Source organism: Semicossyphus pulcher, unplaced genomic scaffold, assembly GCF_022749685.1.
Source record: "Semicossyphus pulcher isolate SPU_LCO1_2020_fin unplaced genomic scaffold, fSemPul1.0.p SCAF_23, whole genome shotgun sequence".
NCBI classification, from domain to species: Eukaryota; Metazoa; Chordata; class Actinopteri; order Labriformes; family Labridae; genus Semicossyphus; species Semicossyphus pulcher.
Window position 1 is genome coordinate 13,692,787 of NW_027211697.1, and position 22,135 is coordinate 13,714,921.

At 39.5% G+C, this 22,135-nt stretch overlaps 2 protein-coding genes across 2 annotated transcripts in view; both read right to left on the reverse strand.

The window, feature by feature from the left end:
• Positions 1–21,186, reverse strand: part of LOC138602616 (uncharacterized) — a 49,246-nt gene extending 28,060 nt beyond the window's left edge. The window contains exons 1-2 of the mRNA XM_069674106.1: positions 21,138–21,186; positions 20,748–21,052 (exon numbers count right to left, since the gene is read on the reverse strand). Of these exons, the coding sequence (XP_069530207.1) occupies positions 20,748–21,052; positions 21,138–21,186 (354 nt within the window). The remainder of the gene's footprint in view (positions 1–20,747; positions 21,053–21,137) is intronic.
• On the reverse strand, positions 8,538–13,673 carry LOC138602618 (immunoglobulin gamma-1 heavy chain-like). The gene is made up of 8 exons (XM_069674111.1): positions 13,327–13,673; positions 12,520–12,580; positions 11,195–11,476; positions 10,743–11,027; positions 10,398–10,709; positions 9,994–10,290; positions 9,398–9,531; positions 8,538–8,598 (listed from the first exon to the last, which is right to left on the reverse strand). The coding sequence occupies exons 1-8, from the start codon at positions 13,663–13,665 to the stop codon at positions 8,584–8,586; spliced, it is 1,725 nt and encodes a 574-aa protein (XP_069530212.1). The 5' UTR covers positions 13,666–13,673; the 3' UTR covers positions 8,538–8,583.
• Positions 21,187–22,135: the final 949 nt, after the last annotated feature.

Here is a 22,135-nt window from a genome sequence, read left to right on the forward strand (position 1 = left end):
CTGACATTGTTTATGCTGACTTAGTTTAGTAAATGCAGAGTCAAGTCAGACAATATTCTCTGCATATAAACACAGGATTTCACTTCTCTTAAACGTGTTTTTTGCTATATTTCTACAATCTCCATAGTTGAAATGAACATAAGTACTTTTACTGAACCAATCCTGTGACAGTCTGATGGTCATTCACCAGCAGCTCTGCTGCCATTTCGATTAAAAAGAGAGATGAATGTATGAACAGGTTTTGGTTACAGTGTGTAACACTGTGTCGTCACCCCAGCTGCTATCAGTTACCACAGTGAGAAAAGTACATGACAAAACCTCACCACATCTGCAGGAGACAACACAGTTCTCTGACTTGGTCAGAAAATCAGTGGATTTTATTTTAAATAAAAATTAAAATGGTTTAGAGATAGTTTTACAAAAATATGAAAATAAATGAAAGTGCAATTCTCTTGATGTTTTATGTTATTTTTTCAAGCAGGATGTGAACGATGTGAACGCAATACAAGAATATAAAAGCTGAATATTTTATAACATCAAACATACACCAAAATGCATTTGGCTGCAGCTAATGTTAGAATATCGACTGAATAAGTGCCGTCTGCTTCCACTGCTTCTGGTGTTAGTGTTAGGTCTATGCTTTTAATATCTTAGTGGTGGATGAATTATAGCCTTAGTGCATATTTTTAAATGTATTTCTCTGTGTATGAGAATTTCAGTATCATTTAGACCCTTCCTCTGATGCTGGTCATCTCAGATCTATCTCATCACTTGAGCTTTTAAAAGATCAATTACAAAAAAGAATGGAAATCAGCGTTGCATGTCGAGTCAAATAATGATGTGTTGTGAAGTGGTGACACCGTGCAGAGTGGGCAGCTGGTTCAGTAAAAGTAGAAGCCTGTGGATGGCAGCAAAGTATTAGTAATAATGTTGTGGTAGTGTAGAGGTATTTTTTTTTATATCTTTGTAATGATTTGTTTTCTTAAACAACAAATGTCATAAATGTGTCAAATCTAACAGTGTTATACAATGTTAAAATCTTCTCACATAGGAGAGGTTTAAGTTGTAAACTGTGTCCCCTTCATTTGCTGCAGCAATATGACAGAACACTTGATGCTTTTGCCACTAGATGGTGGTCTTTACCTACTTTTCCCACTTCTAGTAAGGAGCTGGCATTTAAACCAAAATATCCCTCTTGCATATCAACAAGCTGAAACTGAAACATTTCTTGATGGTTGAAACTGTCCATCTAACGGTTTGATATGATTCTCAAGGAGGACATAGTTGTTGTAGTGGGTTTGAATGACACAAGGTACAAAATTCAATAAACAACATACAAGTAAACTGCCAAATAAATATGATTTAAAATTAGTTTTATTGAATTAGTTTACAAAAAGTGGCTCTTCTGGTGGCCCAAGAGGTTCTGAATGTGCAAAATGAATTTGACATCTACGTTAGAAGTGACATTGCATTTATCAGATCATATATCAGACAAACCTTTTATGGTATCTGGGGTTAGTAAAGTATGACTTTTTAATAAAGGAGTTTGTTTAGTAAACAAAGGTGATGAACTTAAAGGTGATACCGTCGATGTGCTTAAACCCCACGTTTCTGCAATAGGAAGTTCTTCTAAATGTTTAGGTTGTTTCCATCTTTAAGCACAGTTGCTTTTTTCATGAATTGCTCAGCTGAATCTTCATCCAGTTTGGGCTAAAACGTGTGATCCTGTCTTCATCCTCTGGTGGAAGTAGCCCCTTGACGTGCAACGAAACAGAGATCAGCCAGTATAAGAGCAGTGTTTCCCATTAATTACTTAGACTGAGGCGGCCCGACAAAGTCTAATTTGTCCCACTGCAGTGTCATAATGAACCATGTGCAATGGTTGCACATTGCAGGACGTGCGATTGTGAGGCAAATGAAGTGGAACATGTAAAGCTGCAACTTTATTGTTGGTCTGGGGTCCGTTTCACAAAGCAGGTTTAGTGAAAACTCTGAGTCTGTTGACCCTGAAATGAGAGAAACTCTTAGTTTTCCGTTTAACAAAGGGAGGTTACTCAAACCAGAGAAAGAGGGGTAACTCTAGCCTGTTTCACAGAGAGAGGTAACTTAAGCTCTCGGTCAGTTACCGTAGTAACAGACTCTATGAACCTAACCTGGTCGGGACCAGGTTTTTCTCAATGAACCTCGAGTTTCTCTCTGTCTCCGCCCGCTTTCAGCCACACCGTATTTGATTTCCTCGTTCATTCAGTCAGCAGGTGAGTTTTGGCGTAGCATAGTTCTGCCGTCTGTTATTTAAAAAAATCATTAAAAAAATCAGTCAGTAGGCCTATATTAGAAGTCCATTAGGCACAGTAGGTGGCGACTTTTTTCACTAACATGGCATGTCCTTTTGATAACGATCCCGTGGATGAAGGTGCAGCATTACTGCTCAGATAATTAAATATTCGTCGGGAGATTGTTATCAGACCGCGCATAGATGTTCTCGCATTTCCAGACAATTATCTTTTTGAGCGGTACCGTTTCACGTCACAGTCCATCATCTACATACACAACCTAATCCGTCCTTACATTTGCAACATTACAAACCGTAGTCATGCTCTCACATCCCAGCAGATATTGTGTGTTGTGCTGCGTTTCTTTGCAAATGGGAGTTTTTTGTATGATGTCGGAGATGCAGAGCACCTGAGTAAGGCAACTGTACGCAGGGCGGTCAGAAAAGTGTGCCTCGCCCTGAAACGGCTATTACCCATCTTTGTCGTTTTCTCTGGACATAAACCTGTCAGAGCCATCAAGGAGGAGTTCCACAGGATTGCAGGTGACTGATGTAGAGATCCATTAAATACATTTTAAATTATATTCTGTTAATGACATTGTGCTGCAACCTCATACTGGGATTAGTCATTTTAATTTATTTTAGGAATTCCCAGTGTGATTGGCTGCATAGATGGTACACACATCCCCATCACGGCTCCCTCACATAATGAAGCAGATTTTGTGAATAGGAAGTCCCTCCAGGGATTCCCTCAGCCACTGGCCCTTCTAAATTCTGGCTTAGGGCCAGCTCCTCTGCCTCCCTTAGAGGTGGCGGTGCCGGGCATCTGCCTTCTTTCTGTTGGCTGAGTAGAAGTCTGTGTTAGTTTAAATAGGCTTAATTATGATTATGATATACACTGCCGTTCAAAGGTTTGGGGTCACTTAGAAATGTCCTTGTGTTTGAAAGAAAAGCACATGTTTTGCCCATTAAAATAACATAAAATTGATCAGAAATATTGTGTGGACATTGTTAATGTTGTAAATGACTACTATATCTACATAGGCATACAGAGGCCCATTCTCAGCAACCATTATTCCTGTCTTCCAATGGCAAGTTGTGTTTGCTAATGCAAGTTGATCATTTCAACAGGCTAACCAATCATCAGAAAACCCTTGTCCAATTATGCTAGCTCAGCTGAAAACTGTTGTGCTGATTAAAGAAGCAATAAATCTGGCCTTCTTTGGACTAGTTGAGTATTTGGAGCATCAGCAGTTGTGGGTTCAATTTGTTTTACAAAAATATGAAAATAAATGAAAGTGCAATTCTCTTGATGTTTTATGTTATCTTTTCAAGCAGGATGTGAACGATGTGAATGCAATACAAGAATATGAAGCTGCATATTTTATAACATCAAACATACACCAAGATGCATTTGGCTGCAGCTAATGTTAGAATATGGGCTGAATCAGTGCCGTCTGCTTCCACTGCTTCTGGTGTTAGTGTTAGGTCTATGCTTTTAATATCTTAGTGGTGGATGAATTATAGCCTTAGTGCATATTTTTAAATGTATTTCTCTGTGTGTGAGAATTTCAGTATCATTTAGACCCTTCCTCTGACGCTGGTCATCTCAGATCTATCTCATCAATTGAGCTTTTAAAAGATCAATTACAAAAAAGAATGGAAATCAGCGTTGCATGTCGTGTCAGATAATGATGTGTTGTGAAGTGGTGACACCGTGCAGAGTGGGCAGCTGGTTCAGTAAAAGTAGAAGCCTGTAGATGGCAGCAAAGTATTAGTAATAATGTTGTGGTAGTGTAGAGGTATTTTTTTTTTTATATCTTTGTAATGATTTGTTTTCTTAAACAACAAATGTCATAAATGTGTCAAATCTAACAGTGTTATACAATGTTAAAATCTTCTCACATAGGAGAGGTTTAAGTTGTAAACTGTGTCCCCTTCATTTGCTGCAGCAATATGACAGAACACTTGATGCTTTTGCCACTAGATGGTGGTCTTTACCTACTTTTCCCACTTCTAGTAAGGAGCTGGCATTTAAACCAAAATATCCCTCTTGCATATCAACAAGCTGAAACTGAAACATTTCTTGATGGTTGAAACTGTCCATCTAACGGTTTGATATGATTCTCAAGGAGGACATAGTTGTTGTAGTGGGTTTGAATGACACAAGGTACAAAATTCAATAAACAACATACAAGTACAACTGCCCAATAAAACTCAAAGGTTTGGGGTCACTTAGAAATGTCCTTGTGTTTGAAAGAAAAGCACATGTTTTGCCCATTAAAATAACATAAAATTGATCAGAAATATTGTGTGGACATTGTTAATGTTGTAAATGACTACTGTAGCTGTAAACAGCTGATTTTTAATGAAATATCTACATAGGCATACAGAGGCCCATTCTCAGCAACCATTATTCCTGTCTTCCAATGGCAACTTGTGTTTGCTAATGCAAGTTGATCATTTCAACAGGCTAACCAATCATCAGAAATGCTAGCTCAGCTGAAAACTGCTGTGCTGATTAAAGAAGCAATAAATCTGGCCTTCTTTGGACTAGTTGAGTATTTGGAGCATCAGCAGTTGTGGGTTCAATTACAGGCTCAAAATGGCCAGAAACAAATAACTTTCTTCTGAAACTCGTCAGTCTATTCTTGTTCTGCGAAATGAAGGCTATTCCATGCGAGAAATTGCCAAGAAACTGAAGATTTCGTACAACGCTGTGTACTACTCCCTTCACAGAGCAGCGCAAACTGGCTCTAACCAGAATAGAAAGAGGAGTGTGAGGCCCCGGTGCACAACTAAGCAGGAGGACAAATACATTAGAGTGTCTAGTTTGAGAAACAGACGCCTCACAGGTCCTCAACTGGCAGCTTCATTAAATAGTACCCGCAAAACACCAGTCTCAACGTCAACAGTGAAAAGGCGACTCCGGGATGCTGGTCTTATAGGCAGAGTTGCAAAGAAAAAGCCATACCTCAGACTGGCCAATAAAAAGAAGAGATTAAGATGGGCAAAAGAACACAGACACTGGACAGAGGAAGACTGGAAAAAAGTGTTATGGACCGACAAATCTAAATTTGAGGTGTTCGGATCACAAAGAAGAACATTCGTGAGGCGCAGACCAAATGAAAAGATGCTGGAGGAGTGCTTGACGCCATCTGTCAAGCATGGTAGAGGCAATGTGATGGTCTGGGGCTGCTTTGGTGGTGGTAAAGTGGGAGATTTGTACAGGGTGAAAGGGATTTTGAAGAAGGAAGGCTATCACTCCATTTTGCAACGCCATGCCATACCCTGTGGACAGCGCTTGATTGGAGCCAGTTTCCTCCTACAACAGGACAATGACCTAAAGCACAGCTCCAAACTATGTAAGAACTATTTAGGAAAGAAGCAGTCAGCCAGTATTCTGTCTATCATGGAGTGGCCGGCACAGTCATCGGATCTCAACCCTATTGAGCTGTTGTGGGAGCAGCTTGACCGTATGGTACCCAAGAAGTGCCAGTCAAGCCAGTCCGACTTGTGGAAGGTGCTTCAGGAAGCATGGGGAGAAATCTCTTCAGATTACCTTGACAAATTAACAGCTAGAATGCCACAGGTCTGCAAGGCTGTAATTGCTGCAAATGGAGGATTCTTTGATGAAGCAAAATTTGAAAGACAAAAGTATTATTTCAATTAAAAATCATTATTTCTAACTTTGTCAATGTCATTTCTTCCTATTGAAACTCATTTCATGTATGTTTTCAGGGAAAACGACGAAATTTCTAAGTGACCCCAAACTTTTGAACGGCAGTGTAGATGAGAAGACATTTATGTGTGTGAAAACAGCATTATGTTGGGGATAAAACAACTGCACAGTCAAACAGCCACTTAATATTTACTTTACAATGTAAAACATGATCAAAATGAGGTACCCCCATGAGATTATGCTGAGGTCTTCCCTGTTTGAACGATGTTTTTATATTTCATCTTAAGCTGCTGCCAAGTGCGCTTCTCCCCCGCGGGATTGCACCTAAATGAAATTAATTAATAGGCTACAATTGAAGCAGTTTTCCCCTGTAATATTATTGTGATTGCAAAGGACTACATTTAAACTTACACATTGACCCGAGCAGCGATGTTCTCCCTCGCGTCTCCCTCTCTTTTGCAGCTGCAGCGGTGTTGCACTTCTTTCTAAAAACATATTCAAACTCGCCGTATGAGTGCATTAAGATGTCCAATTCTAGTGGGGTGAAAAATGCAGCCCTCCTCTTCCCTGTTGCCATGGTGACTCGTCGAATCGGGGCTCCATTGATGCTGTCTTTTTATAGTTGTGGTGCACGTGCTTAACTCCAGGTGAAACTACTCTGAGTTGATCAAACTAACTCAAATCAGCTGTTCTGGAACCGAAAACTCAGAGTCTCCTATCTCAGAGTAGATCAACTCAGAGTTCAGGGTTAGACTCACAGTTTTGTGAAATGGACCCCTGTGCAAAAGGAAAACTCACCAGTTTCTTGTTTTCCAACACTTATCCACAGAAAAGTCCTTCTGATATCACATTAGTGCAGGTCTTCATCAGAGCACAGAGTGAACTGACGCTGAGTCTGTGTGTCACCTGTCTGTAAACTGTAAACAAGCACACAACGTAATGTCGGCGGGATGATCAGGATTGCTTTTCAGGCAGGCTTTTAGTTACGTGTTGCGGCTTTGGGGTGCATACTTTTGTCAGCGGCACCTCGTCTCGGTGCTACAGATACGGGCTGGTAACTGAGTGGACATACTGCGAAAGGTTTACTTTGGCGGCTTCACCTGCAGCACACACACGGCGTGAGGTTGTGTGTGCCATCAGGAAGTGGGATGCAGCGAGCTTTCATTTCCAAAAGTTACTGTCACCAGGCTGATTACGCTCATTAAACATATATTTAAACATTGTTAGAAATGTTGGATGACATACCTTATAAGTAACTGCAGCAAACTGCTCGCTGGCTCTGTCATCACCATTCATATCTGCCAATTTGTTTACGAGATCACACATTTCTAGCCTCTTAACTTTGGTCTCAAAGTGCACAAGATGGTTCCTTTTAACTTTAAAATGTACAAAATGTTCTTTGGATGCTTTAAATCAGCTGGTGAGGATGTTGGGACACAGATCAAAATATTACCTGCCCTCAGAATGCTATTGATCATCTCTTCACCTTTTTATAATACTCCAGTCAAGCAACAACAAGACACAGAAACTCCCCACAGCTTAATTGAACCAGTGAGAAGGTCAGACTCATTAAACACCACCTCAGAGGCTTCCAGCTCTGTCTGATGTGTGCTGCCATGATGTTCTACAAACCAAGAACGCTTATATGAAACTATCCCTCTCTATATCACCAAGAACTCTTCACCACACAGCAAAACAAACACACTACACACATACATATGTTCTGTTGTACTGTTTAACAAGCTTTCAATATTCTGTGTATTGGATATATCTGATTTATGCTGCTGCTTCACGTTTGTGTAAAAAGCTTTCATCAACACTTTTCTCTAGACATTTTTTAATGTTATCTTTGTCTGTGAGGATGTGTCTGCTGTGTGCAAATTCGCCTCTTCACGCTTGGTTACGTGCTGATTTGCAAATATATGCAGTGAAAGATGAGTGTCTCACTTCAAGGAAGTGTATTTCTAGCTCTGACAGTTTCTACAAAGTTCCATTGCCACAGGTGTGGTCCCAGAGGTGCATAGAAAAGGGGAAGTGACTCTCGAAAGATGATATGTTTAGCAGCGGCAGGAAATTGAAAACCCTTCTGCTCTTAACTGATAACAGAAGTCTGCAGGACGTTGACTTCACATGCTGTTCTTAGATTCCTTTGTTGGGCCTCGAGTGACAACAAAATCCTCAAAAGCTTTTAATCATGAGCACTCCATCATTCCTTCTCCCTTTAGTTTTATGTCTCCCATAATCTCATATATTTTTGTCTATTATGTGAGTGTTTGTAGAAAGCAAAGATTTCAAGTCAAAATTTAAAAAGCATCACAATATATCCATTTTCACTGCAGTGCAATTTATTAATGCGCCAATGAAAAGTTACACTACACCTCACTTACACAACATTTTGATGACAGTAAAAGTGTCAGAAATAAAATGGCAAAATAATTATCTGCTGTATATTCTGTATATTTTTAAAGGTTACATATAAGTAAACTTTAAACAATATTTAAAGCATTATGTATGACAGTTTTATTTAGCAGATATACAGCAGTAGCATTATGTACATTGCTTTAACACTTGATAAAAAAAAGACAAATGAAGACAAATACTTGTTTCTGCTGTGCAGCAATTTCGTCCCTTATTGACTCCTCATCTAGGAATAAAGAAACATCAAACAATTACAAACAATAGATTATTTTCACTTATTCAATACAGATTGTTAATCAATAGTACAATTTGACTGATTAATCAAACTGGAGTTCACCAGTGTCTTCAAGACAGAAGACAGTTCTGACCTGCAGATTTGCTGCAGGCGACTGATGTTTAATGACAGTTGTGTTCAGTGTTGGACTGATTCCTTCATTGTTATTGCTTTTGGAATAATTTGCCTGAAGGTTTGCTTTGATGCAAGAGGAACTCCAACACTTGCAATGCATTTGATTCAGCACAGTGTTTAATCCTTATTATGTGCTGTGGAGCATTTTAAACGCACAGACCAGCACATTTTAAGTGTTTGGAGAAGCTTTTCATTGAAACTCTTCATAACAGAGCTAACCACTTTATTGTGTAATTGTGTCCTTCAACGTCAACAAAATATAATGTATCACAATGTATGATTTGGTGCCAGTAAACTTTACAGATCGTTGATAATCAGTAAGACCATTATTATACTGTATTTGAGTTTGCAGTTCATCACAAGCTCACGTAGACTACACTAACTTTCACAGTGATGTCTCTGAACAAGTCTTTTCTTCTCCTGCACATATTTGTCTGTGAAGATCAGAGGAAACTGTGGCACTCAGAGCACTTATGCAAAGATGAGTTGGTCAGAGGTGTCTTTCCTTTATCATCAGCATTTCCATTGTGTATGTCACTGGCCTTTATTTTATAACTTACGTTATGATGATCATAACACAGTAAAGCTAAAGTGAAGAAAATACCTCCATGTTTACCTTGACCAGGCTGATTATCATGCTATAGAAGAGAGAGGATATGAAGAGGAATATGAAAGAGGAGGTTGTAGACCACAGGCTGCTGAACTCATCCTCTTCACTGGCATCATCTATGCAGTTCAGAGCAAAACAATCTAAGAAGAGGAAGGTAAAGGTGGTTATTTTGAAGCGTGTGCGAACGTGAAGCATTGTTAACTCTATGATCACATGTGTGGAGGTTTCTCCAGTTGAACAGTACAAAATAAATCTAATATTAAAGCCTATTTATTGAGTTACTTTGTGCAAGCTTTTCAGTTTGTTTAAAAACGTAGAAGTCATTCATGAACATGTAACAAACTTTTCTCCATGCAACATTTATTTGGAACAATAAGCATGCTTCTCAAGCTGTTAGACAATGTGACAGACAGTTTGAAACACCATATGATGACAAACAAAACTACATTGACATGTTGACTGTTGTGTTTTACAATCACAAAGACTGGTGACATCACAGGGTGCACATGTTACCGCAGCACAGATTACACACACAGACAGAACAAAACGTGAGCACTACATACCACATGCAATCTAAACTGTTTCGCATTCACTCGAGTTACCCTTGGTCTGAGACACTGATTTTGGAATCATGGAGGATCTTTCGCTGCCAGCAGGCCAGACGTTGCACACAAACATATTTGTCTTCTCAGTTGGATAGTAAATACTTGTAACTAAGTAGCCCTTTGGAGTCTTCTGTGGGGGGAGGTCAAAGCCATCAACATAGTTGCCAGTCTTCTCTCCTTTATTCTCTGCCCAGGTGATGTAGTAGTCCTGCTCTTTGTCACTGGAGACCAGACACACCACAGTGAGTGGATCCTCTTGGAATATGTTGACTGTCACAGTATGTTTCGTCTGATCTGAAAGAGACACTTGTTTTAGCAATGAGGTTCATCTACAAGATTAATGTTCATTTTACACACAGCTTGCTGTTTCATCAATGAGTTTCCATCACTCGGTAACATACCTCCTTTGTGGACAGTGAATTCTTGAATTACCGGTGTCCTGTTGTCTCCTCCAGCAGAACAGCGCACTTTGTTAACTTCCTGCCACTTCGAGAAACTCCGAGTCATCGTGCTGGTTCTGCTGTGTTGACCGTTTCTGGATTCTGTTTTCTCTGTTATGTTGTCAGTCACATTGTTTCCGTCAATTAGCCAAGTTATCTTCATCACATCTACAATGGCCTTGTCTTGTCCGGTAACGATACACTCCAACTGTGCCTGATTGTTATTGAACAGCTCTTTGGGACTTGGTTGTTTGAGTCTCATTGTGACAGCAGCTAGGTTACTTGGAGTGACAGTAATGACTGTACCTTTAGAGGCCTTCTTTGTATATGGTGTGCCTCTGTGCGTCATCTCACATGTGTAAACAGCATTACTGTCCCAGTCTGTGTTCTTCACATTCAGGACACTGACAGATGAATACAGGTCTCCGGATGATTGGGCGGGGCAAGAAGTGAAGTCTTGTACATTGATTCCATTTTTCTTCCATTTTACTGACAGGTCTTTGTTAGGTAATTCCTCAATTGTACACACCAGAGTCTGAGTGTCTCCTCTTGGCGCTGATACCAGATTTATCTTTGGAGGGGTCGAGGCCTCTACGCGTAGTAATGAAAAAGCAGAGGAAGATTAGTTAAGAAGATTGTTCATTGTAGACTTTGTAGATAAAAATTTAAAATAGAAAATCAATTGCTAACATAAAAACAAGGTCATGCGTTTAGACTACACATAAGAGAGCCACGATAGAGGGTAAAAAATTACATACTTTCAACTTTCACACTTCGGGGGCCTTGAGGATGAGTCGCAGAACAGTTCAAAGACTTGAAGGAGTTCCAGTCAGATTTTGGTACGTTGACCAAACTGACTCCTATATATTTGTTGTCTTTGACAAGCGCAGGATATTGTACAGAAGTCAAGCTGTTCCCTGTGGCATCGGTCCACTGCAAAGTACCCTGTGGGTAGAAGTCGTCTGCCATACAGCCAACAGTGATTGTATCTCCAGTCCCAGAATCGCATGGAACCAAAGGGAACAGAGTCGGTGGAGAGGCTTTCAAAGAGAGAGATTTTATAAGGTTAAAATAAAATTAATAGAAATTAACAAATGATCACAACTCATCATATATGAATCATATATAAATAACAACTATTCTATTGTTATAAAATATATTGCAGCAGATTTCAGAATCAGTTTTATTGGCCAAGTATGTGGACACTTTCAAGGGATGTGACTCTGATACTGACACTTAAACACTAAAAACTAAAACTACTATAAACTACGACTACCAAATGTTTTGTTCAAGAATTCTGATTTGATATACTGAACAATTTCTGTCTAAAATTTAAAATTATTTTGTTATCTTTATACAAAATTTAAGCATTTCACAGACATGAACCTGAAAAGACTTTAAATAATACAATTTTTAATAAAACGTAATATAAATAAAAACATACTGATTTAATAAAAATGTTTACATAATGAACTTGCGTATTAAATCTTAATGTTAGAAGCTAGTGAAGCCAGTGAAGTCACTGCACTGTTCTGTGGCCATAATAATCGTATATGATAATAATCAGTTTTAATAAAGTATTGAAGTATTTATTATTAGAATGTAGTGGGTCTATTGTTTAATTGTAACAAGACATATAAAACACTTGATGAGAATTGTTTTCTCAGAACTTAAACTGATCAACAGTTCAGTGTAATTATATAGTCCTATTAAAGTCAATGCTCCTGGAATTTCAAAAGAAACTTTATAATATATATTTAACATTTTATTTAAGTGTGAGCTCAATAATCTCTTCACTCAGAGTTTAATTGAAGGGCATCGAGACCTTGTATTCAAACACACAAACCTCTCAAAAACTATGGATTTCAATCGGCCGGGTGGATTTAAAGATTAAAACGAACCATCTCTTAAATATGAACTTTTAATGCCAAAGAGGAACTTTTCTAAATGCTTTCTAAGAAACGGCTGCAGTGAGATCATTTTTCTAAATATGAACTGAGCTGAACCTCTCAAACATCAATGATCATTTTAAGAAAAGTAAAAGAAACTAGTCTCTAAATATATTACATTAAATGTGACTTACCTGAATAAACGCTGACTTGAGTCCCCTTCCCCCAGTAGTCAAAGTAGTCACAGTGATACGCCTCCATTCAAAGCTTGAACAAAAACCTGAAGTACCAGAAAAATGTGTTAAAACCTTATTAGACAGAAGTCCTGGTCAGGAGTCCCGGTCAGTGTGAAACCCTGGTGTCACCTTGTAAGCGTCGGCTCGGAGTGATGCAAAATATTATTTTAAAGTAGAGGTTTACTGAGAGGTAACATTTACATCTGTGGACTAACTGTGGCTGTAAACGACTAAAAATCGGACTTCTAACCACAAATCTGCGTATCAAAGTCATCGACACAGTAGTGACCACGTTTTTAGAGGGATATATTTCGTCCTGTGCTCTTTGGTCCATCACATGAATGGTTGAGTTTGAGATTATTGCTGTAAGGTTTTTGTATGGCTCTGTATCTCAGTGCCCCATCCCATAGAACACTGTGATAAACCCTCATACAAAAACCCAACACAGTTTCCTGCACTGAAGAAACAGTGCAGAACTATTTAAGGCTTTAAATAGGTCATTTACTTTTTAGCATTATAGTTTGTATAAAGCATTTGATTTAAATCACATTACTTTATACTCTTGTATTGATATATTGAACGCCAACCTACTAGATGTCCATTACCATTCTTTATCATCTATGATATTACATAAACTGTTTCTACATAAACTCACCAGATGACTTGGTAAAAAGGATTATGGTATGTAAACCCAGATGTCATTGAGATCACATGGCTGTTTCCCTGTGGAGGTTTTTGTGCAGCTGCTCCACTGTCTTCACTCACTGTTTCTTCTCGAGCACAGAAGTAAACAGCAGAATCTTCTGCTGTCAGGCTGTTGACCTGGAGGTGCTGAGTGCTGCTGGGCTCATCTTCAGTCATGATGAAACGACTTTGAAAGGAGCTGGCATAGCTAGCAGAGTTTGAGCCTGTATCCATCCACCCAATCCACTCCAGAGCTCTCCCTGGCCTCTGTCGTATCCAGTGCATAAAGAAGCTCGTCATGTCAAAGCCTGATATGATACATGACATCTTCACTGTCTCTCCAGGTCTTTTCACCTCAGAGGGAGACTGCTCCAGTTTGATCTCACTCCAAACTCCTGTAGAAAAATGAATTGTGATCATTATCAAACATCCAGTAGTTCCATCCTGTAGTTTAGTTCTCTCTGATCTCAGTGTTACAGAATAAACTAAAGTGTCCCGGTGTTCTGCCACAGGTTACTGATGGTGTGTTTATAAGAGAGGAAGAGTTTGCATGGACCTCCCTCTGCAGGTTTAACAGGGAAATTTAAATATGAACCAGATACATTTAGTTCAGCAGAGTATCTCTTCAACAGCAAACCTCAGCAAATGACAGAGGAGGAAATAATACATTAACTATATGTTGTACATCTCCAAGAAAGTAAAAAAAGAGCTTATTTTTCATCTTGATGATTTACAAAAGGGAAAATGAGTTCCTGTTTGTGTGAGAAAGGGAGCCACATTATTTTAGTATTTTATAGTTATCAACTGAATTTCCACCCTGTTGAGTGGAAAAAATAATAGTGCCTAATCATTTCTAGGTATAAAATAATTCATGAAATGTATCATGTCCAACAGAGACTTCATGTCCTTATAAGGCAACACACAAGGAGGCGTATTTACATACACAGGACAGTTAATCAGCTGACTAACTTTATTCAATCATTCAAAGTGTCGATGAAATGTTTTGTTTTTCTCAGAATCTCACAGAAAGAGATGGTGGAACATCAGTCCCATCATTACCATTCTTCAGTCAGCTATGATATTCAATAAACTGTTGCATCACAATCTTCTACATTAGTTTCAACATCTACATTTTTGTACAACACCTTTTTATTTTCTAACAATAGCAACATTTTGTAAGTACTTTTAAGATATTAAAGAAAAACTAGAAGCTTTCAAAGTCTTGGTGGTTTAAGGCATTTAAAGATCATTAAACAGGACAGATTATTAAGAATAACGTGCACTTTTTCCTTCGGTATCCCCGTTGCTCGTAACATGTCACTGAATGCAACTGTGGTGTGTGACCTGCAGAACTCTTGAGGATAAAGAACAACTTTGTTTAGTTTGAAGTTTTGATCAATAAACTGCCCAGTTAGGCTCAACATGGACATGAGACACACACTCAATCTCCAGATGTCACTTGTGAAACTTATCAAAGTGATCTTGTTCTTCATAAGGCTGTCGATAAGCGTATAGATTGTTTGGTATAACTGCGGCTGGCGTACATCTGTGAAATATTTACGCCCCGGCAGAGAGTAACGTAGATCCATGTATGACATGAGTCATCTGAGCCCCTCGTCTTTCACAACTGACAGCGACTGGTGATCAATACCATTATTTTGGTGGATTTCTTTCTGACCTTGCTCTCTGGTTGCTGTCATTGAAATGTCTCTGCTGCAGATGTTTGAGTGAGTCGTGGCAGTGTTGCTGATGCCAGCTGCTCTCTCTCCTTAGTGCTACAAGCTCGCTTTGAATACTCGTCATATTCTTTGACGTGACTCAACCTCAAACGTCTGAGATTTGTGGTGTTGAATGTTATCGTTTGCGTTCCCCCACGAGGTACTAACTTGGAACACACCTTGCAAATGACTAATTTATTATCTTCTTCAGACACCAAGTAAAACCGCCAGACCAGTGACACCATTTTAGTGTCGCTTAGAGAAATAGTTTTTTTGCATCATCTGATCAGCTCTTATGATCGGCCTTTAATACAGGCCACTGATCAAAGCAGTTAGTATGTATATCGGCTGATCACGATCGGTGGCCGACCAATTGGGGCACCGTTAGAATGAACATGACAGTTAATCACAATCAGTATTGCAAAAATGTGTTCCAAGTGTCCCATGTGGTGCTGGCAAATAGAGGAAGTAGTTTTTGTACGACTCTCCTGTTATTGTCTCTCACTGTGTCTCTCTGGCACAGTAATACACAGCAGTGTCTTCAGTCTTCAGACTGTTCATCTGCAGATACACCTGCTGTCTGCTGTTGTCTCTGGAGATGGTGAACCGGCCTTGAACTGGCTGAGAGTAGTAGATGCTGCCACCACCAGTGCTGATGAAAGCGATCCACTCCAGTCCTTTTCCAGGAGCCTGTCTGACCCAGTGCATCCAGTAGTCGCTGAATGTGAATCCAGAGGCTGTACAGGTCAGTCTGTGGGATTCTCCAGGACGTTTAACCACTGGTTCAGATTCTGTCAGAGTCTGAGCATCAACACCTGGAGAGAGGATAAAAACATCAAGTGAAATCAGCTGCTGACAGATATATACGCTATGTAACATGAATATAGTGATGATCTTCACCTGCCCAGCAGACAGTTAACAGCAGCAGTCCTGTCCTGTAGTCCATCATGTTAAACTGTGTGTCCACTGTTCTCTGTCCTCCTCTCTGCAGTCACATAAGTAGAGGAGGAAGACATCACAGTTTGCATTGACTCCTCCTCAGGGAGGAATATCATTTGACTTTTATCTCTGTTATTTTCAGTTCATCAGACTGAAGCAGTAAGTTCTTCTCTTGTTTGACACCAGAAGATCTGCTCCCATATAAACCTCTATCAGGTGTTAACTGCCCGTGATGTTCTTTCATTATAGATCTCACTGTCGACATGTGTGGGAGGTTTTGTCTCCTTTGTTTCTGGGTATCTGCCCAGAGTTTAGATTGGTATTGAAAGCTTCATTTGTTGTAGTTTGAATAATAAAGGTGACTTCTGGTTCAGTTTCCAATGCTCACATGATTCTGATCATGATCAGTTCTATTGATGGAAACAGAAGAGTTCTTTCATGAAGTCTCAAGCTTTTCTTTCTGCTGTAACAGTGAACTGATGTTGACATCATTGTTGGTCTGAGGGCTCCTCCTGTTGCTCACATTGTAAACTGTGTGTTTACATCAGTGATGCTTGGGGCTGTATTGTAGCCAAAGTCGATGGACAATGTTACCCAGATGTTGACTTATTAATGTTAAGATGTCAGCCATACTTTCAGGCCTATCTCATTTCTGCAGTTTACATTTCCCCTCAGCTGCAAACACAAATTCAAATGCACTACAGAATTATTACTTCATGCATACGTGTATTGGTGTTCCTCTAAATAACTTTATTTAAATAGTTTTATTTTAATTCATGACATTCTTGATTTAAACGTTTTTATGAATGTTATGTGTGTGAAGCAGGGAGGGGCAGTCGAGTGGAAACATGCCTGGAAATCACCTTTGTTGATTTTCAAATGACAAACATTATTACTTCATGTTAATTTAACATTCATGGACAATAGAAAATGTTATTAGAATCAGCACTGCTATAACAATGAAGATAAGCACTAATGGAAACTAAAAACATCCAAAGTCATTGTGAAAATGTGTTTGTATGTCTGGTTGGTGGATTGGTTTGTCCTCAGTTTGCAGTGAGATTAATAGCGATGGAAGAGATGTAGATTTGCATTGACTCCGCCTCACAGAGCTGAAAATAGAAGCATGAAGATTTAGCCTCATATTTCCATGTTGTTTTTTATTGGAGGTTTCAGGGCTGGTTGGACAAGACGTGCACGATAAATCAAACTGAATGGATCGAGTCTTTGGTGCCAGATTTCAGCAGACAGACAGACAGACAGTAGAAGCAACATATAACCCCTTTCATTAATTAATGACACGTTGCACTAATGAGTTTTATAGCCTGACGTGAGACACAACTTTGTTTGTAGAGCGGTACCAGGATTTTTTCAAGCTTCCAAACCACTTTGTGTCTTTCATGGTGACTGGACTTTTCTCATTGCATTCTCAACAAGCAAGTTGAAACACGAGACAAACACATTCACACATATTGTCACCTGAAAGGATTAAAACAGCCCTGAATCCTTTGAGATGGATTGGATGTACTTTTTACATCGATCTCATTATATGTCTCTGTCCGGGATGAGTAAGGCTGTCTGCTGTCGTCTCTGAAGATGGTGAACTTGAACCCTCTGAGAGTAGCATTGACCATCAGCATTATTCATCTTGGTAACTCACTCCAGTCCTTTCCCTGCAGCCTGTCTGATCCAGGACATCCAGCAGCTGCTGAATTTGAGTCTAGAGCCTGTACAGGTGAATGTGTGAGTTTCTCCAGTTACAAGTGATTAGGACTGAGTGTTGATTTGTAATCTACATCAAATCAAATGACTTGGTAAAAAGGATTATGGTATGTAAACCCAGATGTCATTGAGATCACATGGCTGTTTCCCTGTGGAGGTTTTTGTGCAGCTGCTCCACTGTCTTCACTCACTGTGTCTTGTCGAGCACAGAAGTAAACAGCAGAATCTTCTGCTGTCAGGCTGTTGACCTGGAGGTACTGAGTGCTGCTGGGCACATCTTCAGTCATGATGAAACGGCTTTGAAAGGAGCTGGCATAGCTAGCAGAGTTTGAGCCTGTATCCATCCACCCAATCCACTCCAGAGCTCTCCCTGGCCTCTGTCGTATCCAGTGCATATAGAAGTCCGTCATGTCAAAGCCTGATATGATACATGACATCTTCACTGTCTCTGCAGGTCTTTTCACCTCAGAGGGAGACTGCTCCAGTTTGATCTCACTCCAAACTCCTGTAGAAAAATGAATAGTGATCATTATCAAACAAACGTGTAAAGAACAGGTTGGACATTAAAAAGTGAAGCAGAATTGATTTTCTCACCATGAATAGAAACTACAAAAACTAAACTCCAGATAATCGTTTTTTCCATCCTGTAGTTTAGTTCTCTCTGATCTCAGTGTTACAGAATAAACTAAAGTGTCCCGGTGTTCTGCCACAGATTACTGATGGTGTGTTTATAAGAGAGGAAGAGTTTGCATGGACCTCCCTCTGCAGGTTTCAAAGGGAACATGTGACACAGATACATTTCCATAAGTAGAGTATCTCTACAGCAGCAGAGCAAACTGTAAAATATCAGAGTCCTGGCAACTCATATCTGAACCATCTGAGAAGGAGAATACACCTTTCTCTCCTCACTGACGATCTTTAACTCATGGTTCAGCAGTTTAGAGCCTGTTTTTATCTTGACGATTTCCAAAAGGGAAAATAGTTTCCTGTTTGTGTGAGACGGGGAGCTATAATGTTTATGTAGTTACATTATCAGATGGTAATTTCTGCCCCATCCCATAAAAACAGAAACAAACTGTTTCTAGGTATCACAAGATGAAGCTTCTCTCCGATTCTTCTGTACTGATGTCGGCTGCAGTAAAGGTGAAACTAGATCTGCTTTGATACTTTGAAATATTGAACTCTCTGATTCTGTGAGTTACATAAACATTTATCTTATCTACTAATCAGAGAGTATTGTCTTTATAAAGTTAACATTTAGTGAGGTAGCTGAGTCTCTGAGTTTTTATGCAGGTGTGTTGGTGGTTTGTATCACAGTGGAGCTGACACGCACACAGTAATACACAGCAGTGTCTTCAGGCTGCACATTCTCACAGATTTTGGAAATACTTGTTGATAAATACTGAAAACATTCATCAAACAGGAGAAATGATGTTTGAAGTAACAGGTTCATGCTCAATTATTTCATAATACATCCACATGCATTAAAAGTGCTGTCACGCCCGGCCCAGGGGAAACTGAAGCACACAGGTGACCCCCTCCTTTTCCTCACTCCCAAGGAAGACCAGTCAAACCAATATGCAGTCCACAATCTCTGATTTATTTAATCCAACACAAAGCATAAACAATCTTCAGGGAGAGCAAGGCCAAAACAACCAACAGAACCTCTTACCCAAAACCAATTTTTCTCACCTCAATAAAGAAAATGCAAAGTTCTTACCTAACTCCCTAACAGAAAACAGGAGCAAAAGAAGGGTGAAAAGTAACTTCTCCTCTGCCCTACTATTACCAGGACTGCTTTTCAGATTTTTATTTATTTCTTTGGCTTTTTTTTATTAGATTGGACAGCTGAAGATAGACAGGAAATATTGGGAGGAGAGGGTGGGGGATGACATGCACCAAATGATCGGCAGATCGGGAGTCTAACCTGCGATCAGTGCAATAAGGGCTGTAGCCTCTGTACATGGGACGCCTGCTCTACCAGCTGAGCTAAATCAGCGGCCCTGCTTTTCAGACTTTAAATATATATTTACTCTATTTACAATATTTACAGAATTTCGCTCAAGCGATCATCCACTTGTCTCAAAGACGCTGCAACACTACGTTCGGGTTGGGAGTGAAGAAAGGAGGCGGGGCAAAGTCTACTTCTGCAGCTCGATTTTAAAACAGGCGCCACAAGTTTTCCCCCAATCACAAACAGCCACCTGCAACACAGCACCGAGAGAGAAAACACACACAAAACGAGAGACAATAGCACCCACCCCAGGCAAGGAGGCAGAGCCACATCATTACTCTCAATACAACAGCTGGACTCATAATATGACTCAGTCATAACAAATACATCCTCCATTTATGAAAGTGATGCTGGTCAGTTTAGTTTCATACAAGTCTCTTACATTTAAACATGTTTTAAGTATTCATACACTAACACATTTATTTTTATATCTGACATAACCATTCACATGTTTTCATTACTTCTGTATATAAATGTTACATACACTATTTAAAGCCTGTTTGTCCCACTGAGACTGTTGTTATAATCATTAGTGGTCTGAGGGCTCCTCCTCTGGTGGCTTCATGTTACAAGTGTTCAGGCACTGAGGGGTTTTTGTTCAGCTCTGCTGATGGTTTGTGTTATTGTGACTCTCTGGCTCTCTTCTTCATGAGAGAAAAAACAACGTTCTATATTAATGTTGATTTTCAGGTTGAATGTGAATTTCAGATTCAGCTGAATGAGATGAAAAAAGATCCCAACATTGAGTCAATCAGTGGAATTTCTATCACTGCCAGATAATTGAATGAATGTGAGTCACAGTAATGCTGGTTTGATCAGATTTCACACTCACGAGGAAACTACAGAGAAAGTAACTTTAGTGAGAAACAGGAAGTATGTTTGAGCACTTTAATGATGATGATCACTGAAAAACTCTCTGAAGTCCTGCAATTAAAATATCATGTAACATGTTAATAAAACAAGATTAGATTTAGAGATTGATTTGGATTAATATTCATGTCCTTCAAATGTAAAAAAATATATAGTTATTATTGAAATGATGTTGCTGCTGGTGATAAATAGAGGAAGTAGTTTTTGTACGACTCTCCTGTTATTGTCTCTCACTGTGGCTCTCTGGCACAGTAATACACAGCAGTGTCTTCAGTCTTCAGACTGTTCATCTGCAGATACACCTGCTGTCTGCTGTTGTCTCTGGAGATGGTGAACCGGCCTTGAACTGACTGAGAGTAGTATTTGTGGCTACTGTCACCCCTGATGTAAGCGATCCACTCCAGTCCTTTTCCAGGAGCCTGTCTGACCCAGTGCATCCAGTAGTTGCTGAGTGTGAATCCAGAGCCTGTACAGGTCAGTCTGTGGGATTCTCCAGGACGTTTAACCACTGGTTCAGATTGTGTCAGAGTCTGACCATCAACACCTGGAGAGAGGATAAAAACATCGAGCGAAATCAGCTGCTGACAGATATATACGCTATGTAACATGAATATAGTGATGATCTTCACCTGCCCAGCAGACAGTTAACAGCAGCAGTCCTGTCCTGTAGTCCATCATGTTAAACTGTGTGTCCACTGTTCTCTGTCCTCCTCTCTGCAGTCACATAAGTAGAGGAGGAAGACATCACAGTTTGCATTGACTCCTCCTCACAGGAGGGTGACAACTATTTGACTAAGATACCACTTGTTCCTTCTTTCACTGTTTTAAATTCACTAACTTGAACTTAAGTCCATCAACATCAACACAGAAGGCAAATAACACACACTCACACACCAGACTGAAGCAGCAAGTTCTTCTCTTGTTTGACACCAGAAGATCTGCTCCCATATAAACCTCTATCAGGTGTTAACTGCCCGTGATGTTCTTTCATTATAGATCTCACTGTCGACATGTGTGGGAGGTTTTGTCTCCTTTGTTTCTGGGTATCTGCCCAGAGTTTAGATTGGTATTGAAAGCTTCATTTGTTGTAGTTTGAATAATAAAGGTGACTTCTGGTTCAGTTTCCAATGCTCACATGATTCTGATAATGATCAGTTCTATTGATGGAAACAGAAGAGTTCTTTCATGAAGTCTCAAGTTTTTCTTGCTGCTGTAACAGTGAACTGATGTTGACATCATTGTTGGTCTGAGGGCTCCTCCTGTGGTGGCTTCATGTTAGTGTTCACAAGGGGAGAAACTGTTTTTATCAATGATACTTGGTGCTCAAATATTGTAAAAGTTAATAATATTTCCCAGATGTCAAGTTTTTAAAGTTCAGATTTCAGCATAAAGTTATCAGCACTATCTTGTTGCTGCCGTTTACATTCCCCCAAACAACAAATCCAAAAAGAATGCAACAGAATTATAACTTTAAGTGTGCAGATGAAACAGTGTATTAGTATCTAAATAACTCAAATATAACAATTTATTTTTTCTTTTTCTATTCTACTTTACAAAATGTGTCCTTTTGTTCTGTGTGTTGCAGGAATGGGCTAAAACATTGAATCATTGTGGAACTCTGTTGTGC